The sequence below is a fragment of the Aulonocara stuartgranti genome, assembly GCF_965226115.1.
Source record: "Aulonocara stuartgranti genome assembly, chromosome: 3".
In the NCBI taxonomy this organism is placed as follows: domain Eukaryota; kingdom Metazoa; phylum Chordata; class Actinopteri; order Cichliformes; family Cichlidae; genus Aulonocara; species Aulonocara stuartgranti.
In genome coordinates, this window is record NC_138941.1 from 54,813,067 (window position 1) to 54,839,338 (window position 26,272).

The 26,272-nt window shown below is 42.6% G+C and overlaps 3 protein-coding genes across 3 annotated transcripts; 2 read left to right on the forward strand and 1 right to left on the reverse strand.

Moving 5' to 3' along the window:
- Positions 1–893: 893 nt before the first annotated feature.
- Positions 894–11,216, reverse strand: abce1 (ATP-binding cassette, sub-family E (OABP), member 1). The gene is made up of 19 exons (XM_082522202.1): positions 11,073–11,216; positions 9,859–10,000; positions 9,690–9,775; positions 9,474–9,571; positions 7,929–8,046; positions 7,030–7,167; positions 6,872–6,941; positions 6,400–6,496; positions 6,188–6,277; positions 5,993–6,114; positions 5,742–5,866; positions 5,264–5,360; positions 4,836–4,895; positions 4,705–4,763; positions 4,354–4,464; positions 3,780–3,922; positions 3,232–3,354; positions 3,041–3,152; positions 894–1,297 (listed from the first exon to the last, which is right to left on the reverse strand). Exons 2-19 carry the CDS (start codon positions 9,959–9,961, stop codon positions 1,250–1,252), a joined length of 1,800 nt encoding a protein of 599 aa, XP_082378328.1. The 5' UTR covers positions 9,962–10,000; positions 11,073–11,216; the 3' UTR covers positions 894–1,249.
- Positions 11,217–11,246: 30 nt separating this feature from the next.
- Positions 11,247–15,297, forward strand: anapc10 (anaphase promoting complex subunit 10). The gene is made up of 6 exons (XM_082522837.1): positions 11,247–11,399; positions 11,934–12,049; positions 12,336–12,426; positions 12,600–12,720; positions 12,837–12,890; positions 14,808–15,297. Exons 2-6 carry the CDS (start codon positions 11,935–11,937, stop codon positions 14,985–14,987), a joined length of 561 nt encoding a protein of 186 aa, XP_082378963.1. The 5' UTR covers positions 11,247–11,399; position 11,934; the 3' UTR covers positions 14,988–15,297.
- A 2,097-nt stretch (positions 15,298–17,394) lies between these two features.
- On the forward strand, positions 17,395–20,183 carry LOC309699369 (tripartite motif-containing protein 16-like). Its single transcript, XM_082522371.1, has one exon. It carries the CDS (start codon positions 17,442–17,444, stop codon positions 19,038–19,040), a length of 1,599 nt encoding a protein of 532 aa, XP_082378497.1. The 5' UTR covers positions 17,395–17,441; the 3' UTR covers positions 19,041–20,183.
- Positions 20,184–26,272: the final 6,089 nt, after the last annotated feature.

Genomic DNA, 26,272 nt, shown 5'->3' on the forward strand with positions numbered 1-26,272 from the left:
TCCTTTTCTCTGTCTGCCACAAGGCTAACTCAGAGGCCTGCTTTGAATCCACCCTGAGGCCACTGACTGCATGCCGTCACAATAAACGCTGAAATAACCCCACACATTGTTTAATCTCTACTCTGGAGACCTCAACATGCCAATAACAGGTCACAGTTACAGCGCCACCCAGTGGAAGCAGGATGATATGTATCATAACATCATCCGGTTAACATGAAACAAACATGACGGTCTCTGCACACCATGTGCAGTAACAGGCATACACTAGTTGTTTATTTATAGCTGCCCTTTCTCCGTGACTAAAACGTGATGTGTTTAGGGAACGTCCGTAAATTGCAACTATCAAAAAAACAAAACTTATTGGTGAGGCCCTCCACAACAGTCCCAGCTTCTCATGTGGCCCCTTTGTAGAATTGATTGATCACCTCTGATCTAAAGGGTGTAGAGTTCATGAAAATGCTTTTAAACCATATTTCAGCTCCTAGGTGTCTGCAGTTAGCACTGCTGCCTCACACCAACAAGGCTCAAATCCTGGGGTGTGTCTGGGTACTCTGGTTTACTTCCAGTCTAAACACTTGCAGTGACTGGCTTGGTTAACTAGTGAATCTAAATTGCGTGTGGGTGTCTAGCACAGTCTGAATAGTTGTCACTCTGTTCCGCTCCTCACCCCCAAATGGTCACAGCAGATGGCTGTCCCTCCCCAAGCCTGCTGGTCTCTTCCTGTTAAAAGAGTTTTTCCTTCCCATTGTCACAAAGCGTTTGTGGTGATATGATTGTGGGGGTTTCCTCTGTGTTGTTGTAGGGTCTTTATCTTTTTTGTGAATAAAACTTGAATTGAGTTGTGTTAGCCTCGAGTCTGTAAGGTGTTTACAAACAAAGACACACACGGAGCATTCCTGGTTCAGGAAGCATCAGTTTATTCTGATTGTAAATGTACGGGTGTTAAAATATTCTCGCTGCCTCTGAATTCAGCCGAGCGTGTTCAGCCTGACGCACGCACACACACACACACACACACACACACAACGCAATGCACTTTATTTTTAAACACTTCACAACATTGCTTGCTATTGAATGCAGTCCGGTACATATAGGCTGATGTTTCTTTGTTTTTCTTAAATGTTTTTTTATTTAAAGTTTTAATATGTCTGCTGTTTGGCAGGCCGGCCATGAAATGTTGAGGTTATAACGCTTGAGCGTGCGCCGGCTCCAAGATGCGGCTGGGTAGTCGCCTTTGGTCAGGTGGGTCTTAGTCGTCCAGGAAGAAATAGTTCCCACTCTTCTTCTGTTCCGTGTCCTGCAGAGAGATGAGGCAGAGGTCAAAGGTCGGACTGATTCCTCCTCACTGACATCACCGTTTGGATTTTTCTGTCTACCCCCCTACATAAAGATTTCCATGTAGTGCAGCAGCATATATAATGCTGGGAGGGCTACACTTTCTAATTATTATCTCTAAATAACCCCACAGCTGAGTGGACGACTGCAGCTCAGCACAGTAAAAGCTCTTAAGTGATCACATGTAGAAGAGCCTTCAGTGAAACCGGAGGAGCACTGTGATGCTTCCTCGGGTTTGAACAGATTAAGAGAAAATACTAAATGCCTCTGAGCGGGTCAAGAGATTAGAACCGTCTGCTCAAATCCAAGGCTTTGGGCAAAAACAGTGAATCATAAAAAACGTTTGCTTGAAGGGGCGGAGCTAAAAGTCCTCAGTCTCTGCAAACTTGCACGTCGCCTTGAAGCCGGCAACTGATTGCCTGAGAACATTCCAGGGTCCAGTTGCCTAGGTAACTCTCTAACACTTTTACTACCAGGTTGTATGTCGGTCAGCGGTGTTCTTCGCTCTCATTGGCTCGCCTGTAAGTTGAGTCAAGTCTATTTTGGTTCCCACCCTCCTCGTTGCACCAGCTGTTATTTCGTCGAAAGTCACTGACTTTATGATCTCTGGTCGCCCTGTCGCTTCCAGCGTGTACGCAGCTTCATCTTTATCACATATTATGTCATCCTGTTGCCTAGCAACCACCTTCCAGTGGGCTAAAATGACCCATTTGGAGTATTTATGCACCGCAACACTTTATAACAGCATCGCATCGGTTTAATTTCAACAAAACTTGTTGATACAAAACTTGTTATGCATGACATATGTCATCCTGTTGCCTGGCAACAATGGACTAAAACACAGCAAATCACACTGCAGCATGAGTATGTGCAACCAAGATAAATTAGGATTCTTTTGACCTGAAAAGCTAATGGTCTCCAAGAAATAAAAACATGGAGCTGGAAATGAGCCTGAACCTAAATATATTCATTAAAAATATATTTATAATATATAATAATGCTTTCCCTCTCTATAGTGTACTGGTTTAGATTTGTATTTTAGTTTCTTTGATTTATTTTTTAACAAATGGGTTTTATTTGTTAGATCAGCTTTAAAGAAACGTCCTTTGGGTTGAATCAGGAATGTTGTAAATCAAAATAAATAGAGTTTATGGATCTACCCGCTGCATCTTTGTCATGTAAGACTCTCAGATCTGAAGAAAACTGATTTCCGCCTGGCTGAAGCACGGCACCAATCACAGCTGGACTCTGCTGCGTGGAGCTCTGTGCATCCCTGACACCTGTGAGGCAGGGCACAGGTCACGATGAAATCACTACAGCTCTGTATCATTTATCCCGGTGTTGACGGGTGAGGACTCGTCATGTGTCACCACTGACATAAAACCTCCACATCACCCCGGAGGAGGAGGAGAAGCCTCACACTGGTGCCCCTCAGTACGATCATTGAGCGTCTGCACTGACGTCACTAAAGCGCCGATAAAAACAACTACAATCATAAACTGCGTCAGCAAACTGGCTGCAGCGGCACCTGTGACAGGTTACCAAAATCAGGAAATGCACGACTGGCTGAAACGACACCCAGAAGTTACTTTTTAATATTATTAGTTCAGTGCTGCATTTTCGTGTCAAGAGTCCGTCCGTGTGTGACGGTCAGTGTGTTTAAATAAAGATTCAAATAAACATGGAGGTTGGGTCGTGGCGTTACCTTGATGGAGTTGAGTTTGTTGATCCTCGGCCTGAAATTGTTCGGATCTCTCCTGAATGTGATCTCCAGCAGCGACAGGAAGCGATTCATCCCAGCCAGCAGACCCTGAGGCCTGAAAAAACAAACATCACGTTACCGTGGCGGTGGCCGGCGAGCTGACGAAGCAGCTTAGACTCGACGGTTCATCTTACGTGTTGGCTGAAGTCTTCTTGGAGGGAAGCCCGTCAAACACGATGACTCTGTCGGCCAGGTAGGTCGCCATGATGAAGTCGTGCTCCACCACGAATGCTGTCTTCTTGGCGTGGAGGATGTACCTGCGAATAAAAGACGTGTCACAACAGCGCCACACACGGGCAGAGACACACGACAACAACGAGGCCTTCTAATTAGACCGTTTCAGGTCATCCAATGTGGAAGTTCTCCTTCTTAATTACATATTTTGAGACATGACAGACACTTCTTACCATCTTCCACCGCTGCAAAGATTAACCATTCAAATAACAAAAATACTGTTGAGCTATAAATCATGCAAAGCTACTCACAGAGTCCAAGAATGAAGCTGAAACGAGGAGATTACCTGAAATATGATTATTAAGACGCGCTCTCGTCTGACTTTGTATCAAAGTAAAACTGAAAAGAAATCCTGAGTTTTAAGCCGCTCGCTGTGGATTCGTTGACGCTTGTGTTTGAGGATAAACAGGAAGGGAGCTGCTTGAGGAGCAGGGAGAGGAGCGCATACCTCTTGATGACTCTGGCGGCCATCAATCGCTGCTCGGAGTCCAGGTAGGCAGAGGGCTCGTCGATGAGGTACACGTCGGCCGGTTTTCCCAAACAGAGTGTGAGGGCGACTCTCTGCAGCTCACCTCCAGACAGGTTCTGCACCTGTGGGCGGAGCAGGCAGCTTCATCACCCCGTCTTCATCGTATCTCATTAGAAAACGCTTTCTACCCTCCAGTCGGCTCAAAAAGTCTCCTTACATTTTATTTTAATTATGTTTAAATTGAGTCTGATGACACACAAGTAACAAAATAAAATGGAAAAAGATGGATCGGCGCCTTATCCAGGACAAAGATCAGGTTAGTGTGTTTGTGTGTACCTCTTTAGACATCTTTGCGGGGATCAAAAATTACAACGTTACTCTACTTGTGGTCACTTATGAGGACAAAGGGCCTGTCCTCGCGAGTTCGAGGGCATTTTTGAGACTCCAAATGTGGTTTTAGTGTCAGGGTTACAGTGAGGCTGATGGTTAGGGTAAGCGGCTAGGCTAGCATTAGGTTAATTAGAGGGCCGCTAATTGTTTGTCTCTCTCTTACATCCTGGTCGATGATGCTCTCGATCTGCATCGGCTTCATGACGTCGGTGATGAACTGCGGGTGCGTGTAGGCGTCTCTGATCTTCTCGTGCAGCAGAGCTCGGACGCTGCCCTGAAAACGTAAAACACACTCGACTCCATCAGAGTCCGGACCTTGGTCGCTGCAGATTGGTTTTCATGATATGAACAATGGTAAAAGTCTGGTTCAACTTTATTTAAACTTTTTGGACTCTGAACCCTGGATTTCTGTAAATTCAGTTTGCTGGCTAAAATCAATCAGCAGGCTGAAAGCTGTGAAACAGACGGATGGATGATCCTGTCATGGGTCCGCGGTTAGAAAACGAGAGCTGACCTTGAACTTGGGGCTGATGGTCTGAGGCTTGTAGCTGACGTTCAGGATGGGAATCTCGCCTGAAAGACAGAGCTCAGGGTCAGTGGGTGCGTCCGGTTTAATCTGGCTTCATCTGAGAGAGAGAGACTCACCTCCTCCGTCAGGCCTGAGCCCACCGGCCAACATCCTGATGAAGGTCGTCTTTCCTGTGCCTGGAAACACACATACACACTTTCAGACGTGCACGTGTCAGCTTTTCCATTTTTGTGGGAAACAGTCAGAGGAAACAAGATGATCCATATTTTTATTATTTTCCTTTAGTGCCATTTTAAATGAGCTCGTCTGAGCTACGAGATTTTTCATATTTTGCAACTTTTCTTCTCTGAAATTAAATAACTGACTAAGAAAAATTACAGGTTCACACCCTTTAAATTAGATTTTTTTAAATTGGCTTGGAAATGATAAAATGTGTGACGGCCTCCAAAGCTGCTTCTGAATGAAACATCTGAAAAGTTCAATTTAAAACCATTTTTAAACCTTGACCACAGAGATTTAGACTAAAACCCTCAGCGCAGCTCACCGTTCTCTCCCAGCATCACCATGATCTCAGAGTCTGTAAACTCTCCTCCTTTGATGTCCAGCGTGAACTCGCCCATCGTCTTCGACATGTCCGGATACTGAACAACAACAAACAATCAAACATTCAACAAAGAAGCAACTCGGCTCATTTTCTTATGCTGCTTTTTTGCAAATTGTGCAAAACAATATTTATTTTCATTTTCTTGCACTTCATAAAAATTTGTGTATCTCAATAATAAACGGAGTTGGTCCTGTGGTGAGCTTTAAAGGGTTAATGATGACATTTCTAAACCCACAAGATCGAAAAAGCTCAAGAAAGAAAAGGAATCGGCAGATAGAACTACAGCCCCGTGTGACGAAGCTTTTATTTTGAAAAGAAAAACGTGACAGGAAATGAAAGTGGTAGGGGAAGAAAAACAAAAAGAAAACAACGAGCCAAAGCAAATGAGCAGTGATTCAGATTAGGCACATAAACTGACCTGGTAATGCCTGAGTCTCTTCACCTCCTCCTCATTGGCCGTCTCGGCCACCTTGAAGACCAGCGACGTCTCACGAAACCTGAGATTCTCCGTGGGGACGTAACCGTCCAGGAAGATGTTGATACCTGGAGGAAGGATGCAGGAAGATCAGGACATGCTTTGGGTCCACTTAGCGACAGTGATATTAAGGACAAATACCACCACTTGTTTCTTCACACTTTTACAGAGGTGTGGTGCAATAACGTTTTTACCCTCTCTGACGCTGAAGGGCATGGTAACGACTCCATAGGCGCTCGGCACTCCGTACAGACAGCAGATGAAGTCCGACAGGTAGTCCAGCACGCTCAGATCGTGCTCCACCACGATGATGTACCTGCAACGCAACATCACGTTTAAGAGCGGCGGTGCACCTCCAGGGATCAAACCGAAGCTTTGAAGTGACAAACCTGTCGGGGGTGATGAGTGAGCGGATGGTGATGGCGGCCTTCAGCCTCTGTTTAACATCCAGGTAACTGGACGGCTCGTCAAACATGAAACTGCAGCAGAAGAGCAGAAACAAGAGGACGGCGGTCAGTCTGCGAGCTCGGCTCTCAGCTCACAGACAAAACAATACGTTTGTTAAATATTAAATAAATAAGCTTTCGGGCTGTTTCCTCACATGTCAGCTCTCTGGATGCAGACGACAGCACAGGCGAACCTCTGCAGCTCTCCTCCGGACAGATCCTCCACGTTCCTCTCCCGCAGGTGACTCAGATCTGCAGACAAACACAGAGATGCAATTAGAAATGTTGTTTATACGCAACATTAAAAAAAATCCAAAACAGGGGGAAGATCCCTGGGATTAAACGCTTATTTTAAGAATAGGAATAGTTTCTGCACACAAACTGGTTTATCAGCTCCACACGGAGACACACGCTTTCTTTAAATATGACCCATGAAATAACTCTGTTCCAATGAACTGTGATGTGTCACAAGAGTAAATAGTGTGTATCAACCTAAAAATACTAACACACGACTGTGTTTGTTCATAACGGCACTAAACTGTTTACAGTCGGCGTGTAAACGCTTCCACATGAAGGTTCTTCAGCTTGTAATTAAGAGAGTGTGTGTGTGTGTGTGTGTGTGTGTACCAAGTTGTTGGCAGACAAGGTCCTGCGTGTCTGTGTCATCTTTCCTGCTCAGGATGGCCCCTACTGACCCCTGTAGGTGGAGACGAAGAATTACAACCGGCCATCAGAGTGAACGCCCATGCCAACAGGAACGATATATTCAAGGAAAAGTCGGGAACCTTGACGGTCTTTGGGATCTGGTCGACGTACTGCGGCTTCACGATGGCCCGCAGATCGTCCTCCAGGATTTTGGTGAAGTAGTTCTGCAGCTCGGACCCTCTGAAGTAGGTCAGGATCTCCTGCCAGTCTGGAGGATTCTGGGATTTCAAAGTACGGATCATTAAAACACAAAGCTTCTGACAACGAGGTCAATGTGTGGAAATGATCCCTGAGGGTGAAAAACTCCGGGGTCTGTATCAGATCCAGGATGATGAACTGAGTGTCTGCACTGAGGCCTAGTATAAGAAAAAGAAGCATTACTTTGAATGTGAATCATGCAAAGCTGGGCTGACAGAGTCCATGTAACCATAACTTGGTGTGTTGTCCTGCACAAGTTAATCTGTTCGTAGCTTTTCAAGCAAAAAGGTTTACTGTGTAAATGTCCCTGAATTCTGTTCCTTGCAACACATCTGTCTTATGGAACAGATGTGCAAATTGTTCTACTTTACTAACAGGAAATATGGGATTTGTAAGGATACTTAAAGAAAATTAATAACAAAAGTGCAAAAATTCCAGAAAAGTATCAGTAAGTTGTGGGTTTACAATGAATGAGCTGAACAACATGAGTAAATGAGTCAAACTGAATTACAAGGGAGGAGTTTTGTTTTTAAATGGAACTTTAGAACCTAGTCAAGAATTTCCTTTTGGCTTTGGCTAAAGATTTCAACCATCGTTAGCAGTGAGAAGAGCATGTGATAAAGTTACCCGACCGGTCGGTGGAGCCACACCATAATCTTTTCCTGTTGCTAAACTGATGGCCAGCAAACCAAAAATGGCAACTCCACCCAAACATTATCTTCTCAGGCCAGCAGCAACATGACTGCTGGCCTGTGTGTGTGTGTGTCGTGTGAACACTCACATCAAACTTCCCCAGGTTTGGTTTCTGTTTTCCGGCCAGAATTTTCAGAGCTGTGGACTTGCCGATACCGTTGGTCCCCACCAGCCCCAAAACCTCACCGGGCCGGGGGATAGGCAGCCTGCGCGCGCACACACACACACACACACACAATAAACATCTTGACCCACCATAACAGACTTTAACATAAGCTAATAATCAAATAATTCCATCATTTAGTGTCAGCTTTCCTTTCAGGCGTTTCTGCTTTGGTTTGACGGCTTTTCTTTGCTGCCATGGTTCTAAAATGACTTCATTGCTGAGCAATAATAATAATAATAAGCTCTTACTTAAACACAAAGTCTTAGCAGTGTTTCTTTACATAGATGGGCTACCTGGGTATGTTTGTGCACTTCAGAGACTTGAAGACTGATTAGTCACGCCCCATGCTTTTATTTTGAAAGTCCAATTGCTGGTATTGAACTAGAGCTGTGCTTCCTGTCATGATGTGACGATCCTCGATGTCATTCAGCTGCCTCTCTTTAATCAGGAATTACTCTGTCCAGCTCCATGAGCCCGTTAGGGTCCGCTTACATAAAATGACGTAAATGTCATCATCAGACGGTTAAGACGAGGGTCTGTGCGGAGGTTTGAATGCCGCTGTTTCAGTGACCACGCAACAACTTCTCAGGAATGACTACATGGACAGCGGCTGTCCAGCTGTTCGCGTCTGCAACAGAGTATATTCAGAGTACGGTGGTCGTACCGACTCGGACAGCACCATCACAGCCCTGGGTTAGGACCTCAGTGGAGAGGCAGCTGATTATTGCTTTTATTTAAAGCATAAAAATCATTAACAGTTGAAACATTATTTTTATTATTCTCCCCTCCAAGGTCAACCTCTCACTTTTTAAAGGTCCTCTTGTTGTACGGAGAATGAGCATCAACTTGTCTGGATCATCAGAGCTGGCTCTCCAGCTATGAGCAGTAGCAGGTTCTCAGTTGAGGAGTCCAGCTTCCACCCAGAGGGCATCAAGTGAGAAGAACACTCACAGGGTTGTAGACCTGAGTGGACGTAAACTTCTGTTTGCTGTTGAGATCATCACGTGGAGCTCGATCCCCTTTCACGGATCCTAAATCTCCTCCAGGAAATCAAAAGAGCGATCTTCACTTTTGATTTCATCTCCATGGAGTAGTAAAGTCACAGGGAGATTCTTTTATTTGTGTGAACAAAACAACTTGTTTCTCCTCAGATCCCGCGAGATGTTCCAACAGAAGTCCGTGTTGGACAGTGCTGCAAAACCACACCTGACCTGATGTGCAGCCTCCAGGCTGAGAATCTGTGGACCCTCCAAACAAAAACTGAAAGCACTATCTATTAACCAGTGTTAACTAAAATTAGAATCATAGCACATGGTGGAGGTGATCAGAACTAAAGGAGCGATCCAAGAATAACAGCTACGCTGGAACTTAATTCCGACCTGTTTCCCGAGGTTTTTGTAACATGTCAGAGGAAACACTGCTCAGCTGTGAAGTGAAGGTAAACAGACTGGAGGTTTATCGCCGTACCGGTGCAGTTTGAAGGAGTTGGCGCAGTATCTGTGTGTGGTTTCCTTCTCCAGGTTGCTGGGAAGGTTGACGATCGACAGTGCTCCAAACGGACATTTCTGCAAGGAGAAAAAGTCACGAAACAAACTTCAAACACACTCTTAATAGTTTAAACGTTGTGACTAAAAGCAGTCTGAAAAGATCATTTCCTGCTAGATATTCAGGCGCCAAGATTACCTTGACGCAGATGCCACAGCCTATGCACAGAGACTCTGAGATCCACGCTATCTTACTCTGTGGAGTCACCTCAATACACAGTTTACCTGAAGACACACACGGTTCACATTTAGACACATTTCTCTCTCACTCTAGTTTGTGCCGTCGGTGCGATCATCTCCACACTCACCCATACGGACGACCGGGCAGCTCTTCTTGCACTCCTGACGGCATTTCTTAGGTTTGCATTTGTCATGGTTGACGATGGCGATCCTGGTGTTCTTATCCGCCATGATTGAGGGCGGGAATGATGGACGTTAGCACCTGTGGAGCTGGAGAAACAAATTGATATCTGAGGAGCTGGTTTTGAGAAAATGTGATTAAACATACAAAGAGAAACAGGAACAATTTATAAACTGAGTCATGATTAGCATGCAGCTGCCCAAAACCATCCAAAAAGTCTCTAAATGTAGAGTGCAGCAGTCGGGGTCAAACCTGCGTCCACATGCACAATGTTAACTCTGCTGAAACAACACATTCGCTTCTGAACAAACGCTCTTTTTATTCAACAATAGAGTGCTGCAAATCTCCTGCCTAAACCAGCCTCTGGCTGCATTTAATACCTGCTGTCTTTAATTCTGATCCTGGTCTGGTGTGTGCGTATCTAGGCCCCCAGGAGTCGGGCCCATTTGAGCTTTGCAGTCTTTTGTAAAGGAAGAGCGAGCCACACCAGGGTCCATTTAAAATTCTGCCCTTTCATCGTTGCTTCACGTCTGTAAGCATGTGTCTGGAAACACCCGCTTCAGCTCATTTAAACAATCTGTGCCCAACTTTCTTTTTAGTTCGGCATTAATTTAACTCATAATATTAATTATTTTAACTAGCTGTATTCTAGCATGACGGGCGGTGGCGACGAGCTTCAAACTAGGGATTTCTCCTCCAATAACGTGCTGTTCTGTGGTGCATACATATGCCGAATTAATAAACTACCCATAAACACTTTAAAAATGTCTTGGAGTTATAATCTCATGACTGTCTGCTACGGTGAGTGATGTGAAACATCATAACTTGGGAGATTTACGAATGGAATTTGGCGCATGATCCTGTCGTTAAAAGAAAACGCAATATTTTCAGGGCCCGTCTCTCAGCAATACGAGCAAACAGGGGAAACCACACTGACTGACTCCCAACAAGCTGTAACCATACAATTACACTGGATAACGGACCAATTATAAAGAGACGCTTGTCCGGTGGAAGCGAAGTTTAGGATGTTCATTGGAGAATGCTAACGGCTAGCTTCACGATATTAGCAGCGGAGGCCCAGCAGTCCGACATCTGCTCGTTTCCGTGGCAATAAAAACGTCAAAAGCAATAAAATCCAGGGCGATGAGTACGCAAACTCACCCTTATCCGGCTCCAGCTACCCGGTTAAGAAGGGATTAGAAGAGAAGACACGTTTAGAGACAAAAACTGTGGGGTGAAACTTCTGTTTTTTTCCAGCAACGTGTTCCTCTCACGGGCTGGAAGCCGGCAGGAAAGATGGCGGGAGTATCGCAGTTAGCATGCGACTGCTTGCTCAGCGCTGGTGACGTGTATAAGAAGCGACGCTGAGGCGCAAAAAAGTGGGAGATTCGAAGTGTGTAAATAGAAGCGGATTTAAACTATTTTGGACGTGCAGCCGTATTTCTGATGCACTGACACGACACCCCGGAGACCTGTACTAACGCGTCTGTGAGTCGGCTTCAATAACTGTGACGTAGATTGAGTTTTAGTGGTTTTGAGAGCGTTTAGAGTTGAGAAGTGTCAGCTGCTGGCGACTAGCTAGTCATAAATAACTCCCAAATAAGTCACATTTTAGCTGAAATGGATGCTCTAGCTTTGTCATTTAGACGAAGAAGTTTACCAAAAGGTCCCCTTATTCCTAAACAGAACTTACATTTTCTGTATTTTCTATTAAATGGAAATAGAGCTCGAAATGTTTAAAATATGCATAAAGGTTTGCGTCTGGTTATAATCTAGTTAAAATAGATGGTGCCAGTAGTGATATTTATAAGCCGAACTTTACCTAATGGTCAGCTTATTATTAAAATACAGTTATATTTGCTTCGTTGATTAAGTTGTATTTACTAAGTGTGAATAAACCTTAAAATATCGAAAACATGAATAGACGTTGGTGTTAGGTTACTGATCTCCATGAACCTTTTGAGAAAAACGCGTCAGATTTTCCATCAGAGTGTGCTGAACTTGTGTTTTTTTGTTTTAAAGTATGGCGACACCGAGCAAGACACCACCTGGAGCTGACCCGAAGCAGCTGGAGCGGACCGGGACGGTTCGGGAGATTGGCTCCCAGGCGGTGTGGTCCCTCTCTTCCTGTAAACCTGGTAACTACTCCCTCAGACCCCCCCTGCATACAGTCTGCTGTGTGAACAGATGACTGTAAACATCTTTCAGAAGTGGACACAATCTCAGAAATTGTGTTATTTTTCTCCTTGGAGCTGTTCATATGCATATCCACATTTGTGACAATAAAAGTGATTTGATTGATTTGATTTGATTTTCACAGCGTAGTAAGCAGTTTGCCTTACTGCACAATTGCCACGTTTGGATCAATTTCAGAGGCCGTTGGGATCAATTCTAGTCTGATGTGTTTGCCCTCTACGTGTCCAGGTTTTGGAGTGGATCAGCTAAGGGATGACAACCTGGAGACCTACTGGCAGTCGGATGGGTCGCAGCCTCACCTGGTCAACATACAGTTCAGGTAACGTTTTCCAGCTTCTGTACAAGAGAAGTTAAAGTAAACCTGGAAAATGTACATTATCTTTAACTGGAAGGTGTTGTTAATTTTATTTGTGTGTGCTGCTGCTGACAGAACCTTACTCTTTTGCTTTGTCATTAATTCACTTTCTTTAATATGTGACCTGTGGAGTAAAGGAGGAGGACGACAGTGAAGATGTTGTGCATTTATGCTGATTATAAGTCAGACGAGAGCTACACCCCGAGTAAGATCTCGGTGCGAGTCGGCAACAACTTCCACAATCTTCAAGAAATCAGGGTAAAGCTTAGTGTATATATCTCAATAAAATAAATAATTAATAAAAATAATCTGGTTTTCATCCGGAGGTTTCAAAATCACTCAGACCCTCCTCTTCCTCGTCTTCCCCTCTGCAGCAGCTAGAGATGGTGGAGCCCAGTGGATGGATTCACATCTCTCTCATGAATCCGGTAAGAATTAATATTTTTCCAACCTTTAAATGCTGCATTTTACCAAAACCGGACTCTGTAACATCCTGCTCTGTGGTCTCTGTTTGCATTTCTGATTGTCTCTGGTCGACAGGGTGTAACTGAATGTAAAGCCTTCGGTCAGGGGACAGAATCCAGTCATTTACTCACTGTGGAACATTTGAAGGCTTACCATCTGTATAAACGTGTAGATGTAAATACTGACACCCAGCCACAGTGACTGAAAGACGGAGAGAGACATTTGTGCCCTTATTTTGCACTCTTTCCCATAATGGCCAAAGTCAGGGAACTAAAGTCTCTGTGCAGTTAACTACTACACCTACTGATTAGAAAGTGTGCAGATTTCCCTCCACAGGCGACTGTTCAGTGTTTTTATAGAAGGAAACATCAGCACTGAACCATTTAATCGCTGCCTTCATTGTCTGTGCTGAGCCGACGTGTAGTTGGCATTCAAAGGAGGTGCAGGTTGTAGAAGTAAGCTTTCAGAAGGGTTTGTGGTTATGATGATGTACAGCGGATAACAAAATTATACGTTCATTGTGCAATGACCATTCATTCGTTAATTCATACCTTCTTTGCACTTTTTATCCACTTTAAAGTTTATTGTGTTGTTTTGTTGTGTTTAGTGCTGAAAGGGGACAGTTTTCTAATTTCACTGTATTTTTGTACAAAGTGTGACTGTGCGATGACAATAAGAGTTATCTTATCTTAAAATCAAGAGAACAAAGAAGTTCTGTAGAAAACGTGTAAACAAACAAACAAAATTAAAAATGACTGAATTCATGTTTTTGTACCTAAACCTGAGCCGGAACTCAGACATAACATTCGACCACCATAAAAAAGTTTTTATGAATGCAAGCAAATAAATGTAATTTGGAATCTTGATTCAAAAATAATATTGTGCTTTACACTTTTTATTCTTTGTTTTTGGTAAGACAGTAAATTTTAAAAAATGCATGGATAACAGCAAAAATTATTTATTAGCATTAAAAATGAATGTTTTGAGCACTGGGTGCTTCTGCTTGTACACATTGGGGACTTAACCATTACAGAAACATAAAAAGTGAATTTGATAATTATAAATACTGTTCATTTAGGGTGGCATAAACCTTACACTGGCCGGTGGTCTGATAAATTTGTGAAGCACTGTTCCTGCAAAAATAGACGTAATGCAAAAAAATAAGGCGGCGCTTCTCCACCTAAGACTTGTGGGGGTCTTTACATGCCACCAAGTGCAGTAACCTACAGCTCTTATGATTGGACAGTGACTATACACTTGAGTGTTTTGTTTGTTTGTTTTTCAACTCAGGGGAGCTAGAGATACGTTTTTGTAAATTCTTGTGTTTAAATATGGTTAAAAATGTTTAAAATGTCACTACAACATTAACAGAATGTAAAAGAAAAGCATGTGCTGTTATGTAATACCAGTTTGTACCACAAGATGGAGCAGTGAGTCAGTCTAATGAATGCAGCGCTCCCCAATCTCTGGGCCACCGACTGGAGAGTTGAGGCTCAGGTGTGAAATTTATGGTTTTCATCGTTTTTATGGTTAACTCTGTTTCTATGGGTCTTTTCCCATGTGTTATGTATAAATCTTTTTTCTTTTTTTGGTAATGGTACTGCTTTTATTTTGTTGTATTTATCTGCGACACCTTAAAGGCCGGTCCGTGGCACAGAAAAGGTTGGGGACTGCTGCTGTAATATTTATTTAAGCAGCACATTCTTCTCAATGGGAGCACCTAAAACAGAAACATTGAACTTAAACAGAACAGCACCTGCTGGTAAAACGCTGCCTCCCGGTGGTTAAAGTTGTAGTTAAAATTAGCAGATTATAAGTATCTTTAAAGAAGTGGCTTGATGCTCGGTCACTCTGTGTGTGTGCGTTTGTGTGTTTTTCAGCGCACAAACGAGCCCATCAGCACATTCATGATCCAGATTGCCGTGCTGGCCAACCACCAGAACGGGAGAGACACGCACATGAGGCAGATCAAAGTTTACACACCCGTGGAGGAGAGCTCGATCGGCAAGTTCCCACGATGCACCACAGTCGACTTTATGATGTACCGGACCATCAGGTGATCTGGACGTGACCCAGGAACCCCAACAGACTTATATCTGGAGCTGGATCATTATCAATGAGAGGAACATCAGTGAAGCTGCCAGTGTTGAATATTTAAAGATGTTCAGTCAGAGTCATAGACCCAGTCAGTGTTGGTTTACATGCTTTAACAATGAGTTTCCACACAGAGTGAATGCTTTGATATGAATTTGGTTCCTAAATTTATCCTTTTTGTCTCTCGCAGTATAAAAAAACGTTTGTGCCTACACATTGTTTCCTGTTGTGGATTGTTAATAAAAAGGTAAAAATAAATGTTTCAAAAATCCAGAATGTGACTGTGTTCGTGTAGAAAACTATAACTTGATTCTGTAGCTGTGCTCAGTCTTATGCTTCTTGGTTTAGTCACAGATGTTGTTGCTTTACTTGAAGAAAATGAGGTTTGAAAACAGTAATACGTTGATGATGCAGGAAAATGTTCTATTCTGCTGATGTTGGACCTCACGTCGACCTTTGATATGGTTGACCACCACTTTTCTGTGGCGGTTTCTAAGTGCAGGTCATCCTTCACTTCCCTTACCTATGGTGTGCCACAAGGTTCTGTATTGGGACCCTTATTGTTTCTAATATATCTACTTCCTTTTCAGCATATTTTGAGCCCCTTTGAGTAGGGCTGTGCGATATGACCAAAATCTCATATCCGGATATAAGAATTCTATCGATAACGATATAAATCACAAAAACATTTTCTGTAAATTATGTGAATCTCGGGCAGCTCGACTTGCGGAAAGTGTTTCCAGCTGCGCGTCGCGTACCTGGAGTCCAGTGTTTTAACCGATGCATGAAACTATACATTTTTAGACATAAGTTGTAAAGGCTGCCGTTTTCTTTGAGTATTTATTACATGGCGTGCTGCGGGGAAAAGCCTGTTCTAACGTTTGAGTCTAAGGTTTATTTTTTAGCACCTGGCGGCTCTTTTTTACTTCTCATCTGTAAATAATCTGCTCTTTCACGTGATTCAGTTTATTTTGAAAAGTCTGAACAGGATCTTGGGCTTTATTGTGAAAGGTTTATGTGGTACATAAACAAGCGGACACGCGATGCTGTTACTGTCATTGTTGCTAACTACAACGCATAAAAACAGGCGCTTGTCCGTCCGTAGTGTGGTTATATAAAATATAAGAGAAAGAGAGAACTTTAAGAAATTAATATAGCCACTACAGTGACCATCAAAACGATGAAAACATATTGCCGTAAACAGTTTATTTTACGACGCCACGAAACAAACGATAGTGTAAACTGAAACGATAGCTGTTTTTATATCGTCATCCGATATATATCGTTATATCGAACAGCCCTACAGTAATGCGTTGTGCTGGCAGACATGCACTTACAATGATGAAAGCTCTAGGTCCCCTTTCGACATTTGTGAAATCGTCTATCAGGAACCTTGGGGTAACTTTTGACTTTCCTCTTACTTTGGATGTTCAAATCTCTGGTTCCGTCTTTCTTTTATCACTTATCACTGCTACATTAAGTCCTGTAGTGTCACACACTGAACTGGAGGTGGTTATACATGCATTTGTTTCATCATGTTTGGACTATTGTAACTCACTGTTTATATGTCTAAACAAAAACTCCTTGGAACAAAACTCTGCAGCAAGGCATAAACTTAAAATCTCAGTTTTTTATTGTCACATAAGTGGTTGCCTGATTCACATGTTGCTGCAGTTTGTAGTCACAGTAGTTGCTCTAGCTTCACATTTACTAGCTCTTGCTGCAGTTTAGCTGCCTAACTTTCCATCTGTAGTTTCAGATGTTAAGTAGTATCAGTGTTTGATTAAGTTGTGGAAGTTTCCATAACTAGCACCAGATGGTGATGTAGCTTGGATATTTCATTTAGTTGCACCAGTTTCAGCTGCTGGTATAATTTATTTGTATCAGTCACTCAAGTTTCAGTCATTTCAGTTTCACTAACTTGACAATGTTGGTGTTGTTAGTTGCAGGCATGGTGTCAATGGTTGCTTCATTGCAGTCGTACTTTCACCCGTAAGCGTAGGTGCAAATCTTGAGATACTTGCCATGTTTAGTTTTAGCCATTACAGTTTTATAATTCCTGTAGTTTCAGAGGCTGACTCATTTGCAGGAGTTGCAGTTATACATATTGCTGTGGTCTCATTGGGTGCTGAATATATATTTATTTGCAAGTGTTGTTTGCATTTGCTGATTATGTATTTACAGATTTTTAACTGACTAGGAGGTAACGGATAAAAATGCAAACTACAAACAGACCTATGATGTTTAAAGTTACTAAACAGTGTCTACTTCAAACTGTTCTTCCTGGTAAAAGCTAAAGTCTGTTAACTCCTCCCTCTTCTACCTGAAGCACAGCAGCTCCAGTCTGTCCACATATTTTCTGGAATAGTTTCACCACTATGTAACAGAAACTCACAGAGACACTCTTACTGAGAGGAGAAATGGCACAGAAAAGAGATCAGCTAGATCGAGAAATGTTCTCTTGTTGGATCTGTTTGGATCTACTGAAGGATACTGTGACTATTCCCTGTGGACACAGCTACTGTATGAACTGTATCGAAACCCACTTTGATGAAGAGGATGAGAAGGGAATCCACAGCTGCCCTCAGTGCAGGAAGACTTTCACACTGAGGCCTGACCTGGAGAAAAACACCATGTTAGCAGAGTTGATGGAGTTACTGAAGAAGACTGGACTCCAAGCTGCTCCAGCTGATCACTGCTATGCTGGACCTGAAGATGTGGCCTGTGATGTCTGCACTGGGAGGAAACTGAAAGCTATCAAGTCCTGTTTATCTTGTCCAGCCTCTTATTGTGAGAGACACCTTCAACCTCACTATGATGCAGCTCCATTAAAGAAACACAAGCTGGTGGCCCCCTCCAAGAAGCTCCAGGAGAACATCTGCTCTCATCATAAAGGCCATGAAACAGTCCCAGCTGCAGCAGAAAGGACTGAGAAGCAGAAGGAGCTCGAGGTGAGACGACTTAACATCCAGCAGAGAATCCAGGAGCGAGAGAAAGATGTGAAGCTGCTTCAACAGGAGGTGGAGGCCATCAATGGCTCTGCTGATAAAGCAGTGGAGGACAGTGAGAAGATGTTCACTGAGCTGATCCGTCTCATCCAGAAAAGAAGCTCTGATGTGAAGCAGCAGGTCAGATCCCAGCAGGAAACTGAAGTGAGTCGAGTCAAAGAGCTTCAGGAGAAGCTGGAGCAGGAGATCGCTGAGCTGAAGAGGAAAGACGGCGAGCTGGAGCAGCTCTCACACACAGAGGATCACAACCAGTTTCTACACAACTACCCCTCACTGTCAGCACTCAGTGAGTCTACACACTCATCCAGCATCAATATTCGTCCTCTGAGCTACTTTGAGGATGTGACAGCAGCTGTGTCAGAGACCAGAGATAAACTACAGGACATTCTGAGAGAGGAATGGACAAACATCTCACTGACAGTCACTGAAGAGGATGTTTTACTGTCACCACCAGAGCCAAAGACCAGAGCTGGATTCTTAAAATGTTCACAAGAAATCACACTGGATCCAAACACAGCACACAGAGAATTGTTATTATCTGAAGAGAACAGAAAAGTGACATTAATGAGACAAAAACAGACTTACTCTAATCACCCAGACAGATTCACTGATTATTATCAAGTCCTGAGTAAAGAGAGTCTGACTGGACGTTGTTACTGGGAGGTGAAGTGGAGAGGGGGTGGAGTTGATGCAGCAGTCGCATACAAGACTATCAGCAGAGCAGGAGAGTCAGATGAATGTGGATTTGGATTTAATGACAACTCTTGGTTATTGAGCTGTGACAGAAAAAGTTGCAAATTTTTGCACAAGAATGTCCAAACTGTCCTCTCAGGTCCTCGGTCCTCCAGAGTAGGAGTGTACCTGGATCACAGAGCAGGTATTCTGTCTTTCTACAGCGTCTCTGAAACCATGACTCTCCTCCACAGAGTCCAGACCACATTCACTCAGCCGCTCTATGCTGGACTTGGTCTTTTTATTGATCATGGAGACACTGCAGAGATATTAAACTGAAATAGACAGAAGTCACTGAGGGACGGCTAGTTCCTGTTTCTTTGGTCTCCAGCATTGCTGTCAACAGTGATGGAGATTTTGAAAAGAGGTCAGAGTGGCACCAGAAAGTTCTTTGAAAGTAAATTCTGCTAGACCAAAAACAATTTCTAATTAGCTTGTATGAAGAAGATCATAAAATCTAATAAAAATGAACAAACATTAATGAACTTCAGTTTTTATATCAAGAAGACACTAGTATTATAAATGTAATTGTTTTATTATGAATAGTATTGTCTAAGCTCACAGACCAAATGTTACACTCTGAATAAGACTTTTAATTTCAGTCCTTCCAGCACACAAAATCACATGTATTCTACTAGAGAAGATGTGGATTTTATAGACACTCAATCTGAAGACTTGCTTAATGTAAACCCTCCTGTGTGAAGTTTGTTACATGTTTGAACTGATACATGCTGATTTTCTTTCTTTTTTGTTGTTGTTGAGGAGTTATTTGGTTATTTGAAGAAATATTGAAATGAAAATCTTGATTTGAATCATCTGCTGCTGTGGCATATGTAACTCATTACTGGTATTTTTTTTTATATCAGGTGTGGCTATAACTTAGACTTTCTGCTGGTCTGTTTTCTGTGTTCTTATCCCTAACCTTAACCACAACCTTAATCATGTTAGATAGTGTTTTCCAAAGCGATTCATGATGATAAAAATTTTTTAAAAAAGTAAAATAAATGTACATGTCCCAACGGTTCTCATGTTCTCTCCTGTTTCTGAACGCATAACATAGAGACGTGTTGAGTGGCCGAAAGCGTAACATACCAACAAGTTGTCTCATAGCGTAGTATGTTACGTTTTGGGATGAGAACATGTTGGAAAAACCAGCAGAAGGCACAATGTAGTGTTACTGACATGTGATTGGATGAGCAGCCTACAGCCCGCCTCCAAAGTCTCCCAGTGATTATGCAGATGAGGAAACTGATGTGTTTGTCAGAGAGTACAAAGGTGTTCAACCATGAACTTAGCACATACACATACAAAGACACATACACTCTAAACCCTGATCTGACTCATGCAGATGATTCAGTATCTTTCTGTGTCCTTCCTGTTTAGCTGCTTTTGGACGAATCCTGATTCTCTTTCTCTGCTTTGGTTAAGCAAACAGGTTTGATTCGTTGGTCATGAGTGACGTGTTTAGCAAAAAACAAACAAACAAAAATATGTTGTTGGAGACTGTCTCTCATTTACAAATTTCCTCTGGCTGCAGAAGTTGAAGAAGAGACTGTCACTGCGTGCTTGTATGATTTTTTTTTTTTGCCACACGACTGTTAAATCCAGGACTTTTAAGGTTACAGTAGTTGCTGTATCTTATCATAGATAGATTTGTTTGGTTGTAGTTAAAGTGTCAGTAGTAGCAGATGTTACTATATTTGAAATTATTAACTTAAATTCAAATATAGTAACAAAGTATATGTGGGGCCTCCCTGCTGCTGCGGAGTCGGGGCGGTCTGCTCCTGCTCCGCGGCTGCTGAGCGACCCCTCATCTGGGGCTCTCTTCAGCTTTTTTCAGGGAGAGTGGCACGGTTTCCCCTCCGTTGGTCTTCTAGCAGATCATTACATGAAGGAAGCTTTTAAATACAAGCGCGCTCATGCTCACAGGTGCACACACGGGTGCTCACACATACAAACTACACCCTTTTTGGCTCCTACCTCAAAGCACACCGTGGGCTGTCAATCCTACGTACTGCACAATATTTAGTATTTACTGTTATATTCACATTGTTTTTTGCCCTTTATCACCGTTCCTCTTCCCTGCTGTTTTTCTTTCCCTCTTTCTTTCTCCCTTTTCTTTTCCCCAGTCAAGTCCATTGGGCATCTTTCTTTGCCTTTAGACAATAATTCTGATGGCAAAAGAACCAAACGGGACAGGCAAAAAAAGAAAAAAAGAAAGAAATTATTAACTTAGTTGCAGAAGTTGCTGTGGTTTTAGGCTTGTTTAGTTACAATCACTCTTTGCTGCTGGTGTGGCTGTAGTTTTAGTTTTAAATTTAGTTGCAGTAGTTTTTGTGTCATATAGCAGATGTTGTTATACTTGGAGTAGCAGAGTTGCAGACATTGCCATGACTAATAGCAGATATTGCTGTAGTCTCCTTCATTCATTTGTTACAGAATTATCCATGCTTTCCTGTAGATGTTATATTTTCAGCCACTGATTTAATTCCTGAAGTCACCATGCTTTCCTGCAGATGATACTGTAGTTTCAGTCATTCATTACAGGAGATGTTGTAGTCTGAGGTTTGTTTAGTTTCAAAAGTAGACAATACTTATAGCAGCTATTGTTTCATTGATCCATTAAGTTACAGAATTCTTCATTGTTTTCTGCTGATGTTCTTATAGTTTTAGTCACTGGTTGAGTTGCAGAAGTAGCCATTCTGCAGATGTTGTGGTATCTGTCTGTCCGTCCTTCCTTCCTTCCTTCCTTCCTCTTCCGCTTATCCAGGCCTAAACAGAGAAACCCAGACCTCCTTCTCCCTAACGACCTGCTCCAACTTGTCCAGGGGGACACCAAAGCGTTCCCAGGCCAGCTGAGAGATATAATCTCTCCAGTGTGTCCTGGGTCTGCCCCAGGGCCTCCTCCCGGTAGGTCATGCTGGGAACACCTCACCCAGGAGACACCCAGGAGGCATCCTTGTCAGATACCCAAACCACCTCAACTGGCTCCTTTTGATGCGGAGGAGCAGCGGCTCTACTCTGAGCCCCTCCCGGATGGCCTCATGCAGGATGGCTTCACCCTCTCTCTAAGGGAGTGGCCAGCCACCCTTCAGAGGAAGCCCCACATGAACTTGTTTATTCAGTCACTACCCACAGCTTGTGACCATAGGTGAGGGTATGGGTGTAGATTGACCGGTTAATGGAGAGCTTCACTTTTACACTCAGCTCTCTCTTGACCGCAACAGACCAGTATGCGTCCGCATCACTTCAGCCACAGCACCAATCTGTCTGTCGATCACCCACTCCCATCTTCCATCACTCGTGAACAAGACCCCAAGATACTTAAACTCCTCCACTTGGGGCATGAACTTGTCCTTCATCCGGAGGGGACACTACAGCCAAATCTGGCTGACAACCACGGCCTCAGATTTGGAGGTGCTGATTCTCATTCCCCCCATTTTGCACTCGGGTACAACTGTTCCAGTGCAAGCTGGAGGCCATCACCTGTTGAACCCATCAAAACCATATCTTCTGCAAAAAGCAGAGATGAGATTCTGAGACCACCCAAAGTCAAAGCCTTCGGCCACTTGGCTACTGTGGAGTTCTTTTTTGCTAAGAAAAGTTCAAGAGACAATCTAGACAATCTAGCAGTTCACATTATTTTATTATCAGGCAGTTAAAGATTCGGCTTGCAAAGCTGTGGACTTCTCTATGTCAGGCAGTCTGTGCATGGAAAACTCCCAGACAGTTCATAATTCAAAGTAAATATTGGACACATGGAAACAGGTAATATTTGTGATTGGCTATTAATGGGGAGATGCTATGGTTTAGACTTAGCACTCCCTGATTTGTTCTCCCATGGGTCCTTCCGCATGGTAATGGTCAACGACAAAACACCACTGGGGTTCAGATCCGGGAGGCTCCAAGAAGGGACTCCAAGAATGCGTCGTTCGGCACATAATGGCAAACGGCAGTCAGGACTAATTCCCCAACCCAAAGATGGAGGGAAAAAACCCTCTTGTCCACTGGGAAAAACCCCAACCTACAGGCAGCAAGCCAAGGGGATACTAGGATACCCACCCCAGCCCGTCGTCTCTCACCAAGGGCAACTCCAGACAGAGACAGAGTCCAGCCCCTCTCCAGGAGTGCTGGTTCCAGCAGAGATGAGATTCTGAGACCAGAACAGTTCCCTTGATCATGTACTCATAAGAGTCTTTTGAATCGCTCTTTGTTTGATCACTCACCCGGGACCAATTTCCCATGGGAGACCATACCAGGGGGCAAATGCCCCTGGACAGCATAGCCTCTGACATCCCTAGGACACAAAAACCCCTCAAGCCACTATAAGGTAGCGATTCACAGAGGGGTATTGTGGTTTCAGGTCTTTATTTAGTCGTCATATCTTCTACCAGATGCTGGTTTGGTTTCATCTGCCAATTTGGTTGCAAAACTTGCCGTGCACAGTAGCAGTTGTTAGTGTATTTTTAGGCTTTCATTTTGTTGCAGTAGTTGCCACATCTTCTAGCAGACATTGTTGTAGTTGCAGTAGTTGAAGGGTTAGTAGTAGTGGTGGATGTTGCTATTTTACAGTCATTTATTTAGTTGTAGAAGTTCCCATGCCATGTAGTGGATGTTGCTAAAGTTTCTTTCATTCATTTGTTGCAGAATTTTTAATACTTTTCTGCAGTTGCATACAATAATATCAGCAGAGCAGGGAGCTTAAATGAATGTGTATTTGGAAACAATGACATATCTTGGTCATTCCATTGTTACACAAACAGTTATATTTTTTGGCACAACAAAGTCCGAACTCTCCTCTCAGGTCCTCGGTCCTCCAGAGTAGGAGTGTACCTGGATCACAGAGCAGGTATTCTGTCTTTCTACAGCGTCTCTGAAACCATGACTCTCCTCCACAGAGTCCAGACCACATTCACTCAGCCGCTCTATGCTGGAGTTCGGCTTTTAGATCACGGAGACACTGCAGCGTTCATTAAAGTGAAATAGTCAGAAGTCAGTATTGGACAATTCGTTAAAATATGTGTCTGACTTTCCAGTTACTTGGTAAGATTTATTTATCTCATGTGAAGAACAAAATTCACAAAGTGCTTTACAATACAGAAATAGGTATAGACCAAATTAAAATAGCATAAACAGATGAAACTATATAAAACCAAACCAGCACAGGCAATTTTTAAGTTTCTTTTTAACAATATCAACAGTGTCCACAGATTTTAGCTCCAGTAGAAGCGAGGTGCACGGTACCACTCATTGGCTGTGTCCCAATTCAGGGTCTGCACGCTTGAAGTACGCGCACTACACGTACTACGTACGGTGCGTACTATAAGTATGAGAAGTGCGGAAGTGAGAGGCCTGTGAAATTGGACGGTCGTCGCGTTGTTCAGGTTGCCTAGCAACCATGATACTAACCGCGAGAAACGTTACATATAGCATTGTGTGACATAAATGAAGGAGAAAAATGTTTTGCTGGTCATTCATTTTTGTCATGACATCACTTTGATTAGCTGAGTATCTGAGGCTGAGACCACGGGACTGTAAAACATGATTGTTGGGCTTCATTTCTGTGCTGAGCAGTCATTGCAAGATTAGTTAGTAAATAGCAATTAGTTAATGTTGTTCATGAGACTAAAATCATCTCACTGTGGTAATGTAAATATAATATGGCCAATATTATAGTATTGTCAGATTATTATGATGTAATATATATATATATATATATATATATATATATATATATATGTATATATATATATATATATATATATATGTATATATGTAGAGGCTTTAAAACCAAGCTGAAGCTGAAAGTACAAACATCACTAATGTCACATAACTTTGCCGACATGTGGCCAACAGTAATGTTTTAATGTTTTTCATTATTAAACATTCGCACATAAATAAGTGACGTCATATTCAGTAATTACTTTTGACAGTTCACTCTTCGGCCGCTCCCTTCTGCCGTATTTTGCGGCAAAATTATCCACACCCACCACCGCGCTATGGATTGTGGGATATATGGGACCACGAAGCGTGCACCGGACCACGCTTGATATTTGGGGAAACCGACGGCGCATTTGGAGTATGCATTTGAAGTACACTTCGAATTGGGACAGCCGTCGTCGCGTGGCGGTGACGTAATCACACTTAAAATGCGTACTTCAAGCGTGCAGACCCTGAATTGGGACACAGCTATTGTCACTGAGAGCTCATTGTTGTTTCCTCTCTGCAGATCACCTGTCAGTCACACTGCACTTGCTGTGTTTCATAGCTCATTTTTTGTTGTTGCGCTTGATCACATAAATCTATAATTACAATCACATTCTTTAAAAAATTTTCTTATTGTACTAAATGAAATTGTAAGACATTGTAGAATGACGTCAAAGTGACACCAGAAAGTAAATTCTGCCAAACCAAAGAGTATTTGTACTCTGCAGAAGATCATAATGTTATTAAATGAACCTTGGCCTTTGGGGGCTTTTTGTTGTTGTTTTTTTTTTAAACATTGTTTTGTGAAAACTATAACACATGAAACTCAGATCATGTTACACACTGAGTAAGACAAATGATTTCACACAGAGTTACACGTATAGTGATGGAAAAAATTTCAGTGTTTGTTGTTTCTTTGTAAAGGATTTTATAGAGAGTCAGTCTGAAGAGTTATTAAATGTAAATCCTGCTTTGTGGAGTTTGTTACATATTCTGAACGGATGCATGCTGACTTTCTTTGAGAAAATGTTTTTGGGGATTTTTTTTAATTTTGGGGATTTTTGTGTATTTTATCGATGTTGGTGTGGTTATCTAACTCATTACTCTTGTATTTTTATATCATATGTGGTATAACAGATGTTTTTCTAAAGTGTCTATTAATCATCATTTATAAGGATTTAATTAAGTCAGGTGTGGCTGTGAATGAGTAACAGGAATATGTACGCTTTACGGTAATTTGGGGGAAATTACAGACCTGGACAGTGTGTTATGGAACAACTTTAATGTGATATGAGACTTGTATTAAAAAAGTCCTCTTGATTTTCTTTTGATTTATGCTGAAATAAAGATTTGTTTGTGGAAGATTGTGTCTGGTACACATGACTTTCAGTCACAAAAACCTGTTGCTAAGCTACTTCTCATAATCTTTACAATCTACTCAAAAGTGCAGAAAAATAATAATTTCTTTTTTTCAGCCAGTGGATGAAAATTCAGCTCAGAAAACACAAGTACATTTTCTAACATCTAACCGAGTCATCAGCTTAGTGCCTGTCTCTGAAGTCTGCTGTGTGTATGTTCAACTATAAACTCAGAGAAACACACCCACACAAACACACACACACATACATACACACACGCACAAACCTGTTCTGACTCGTGCTGATGACTCAGTATACTGATTGTGGTTTCTTTCATATTGCTGTTCATTTGTCGTTGCTGCTTCTGGCTTTTTAGATTGCCGATTCTCTGTTTCTCTCTCTGCTTTGGTTAAAGAATCATTTTTATGTGTCAATCATTATCGATGT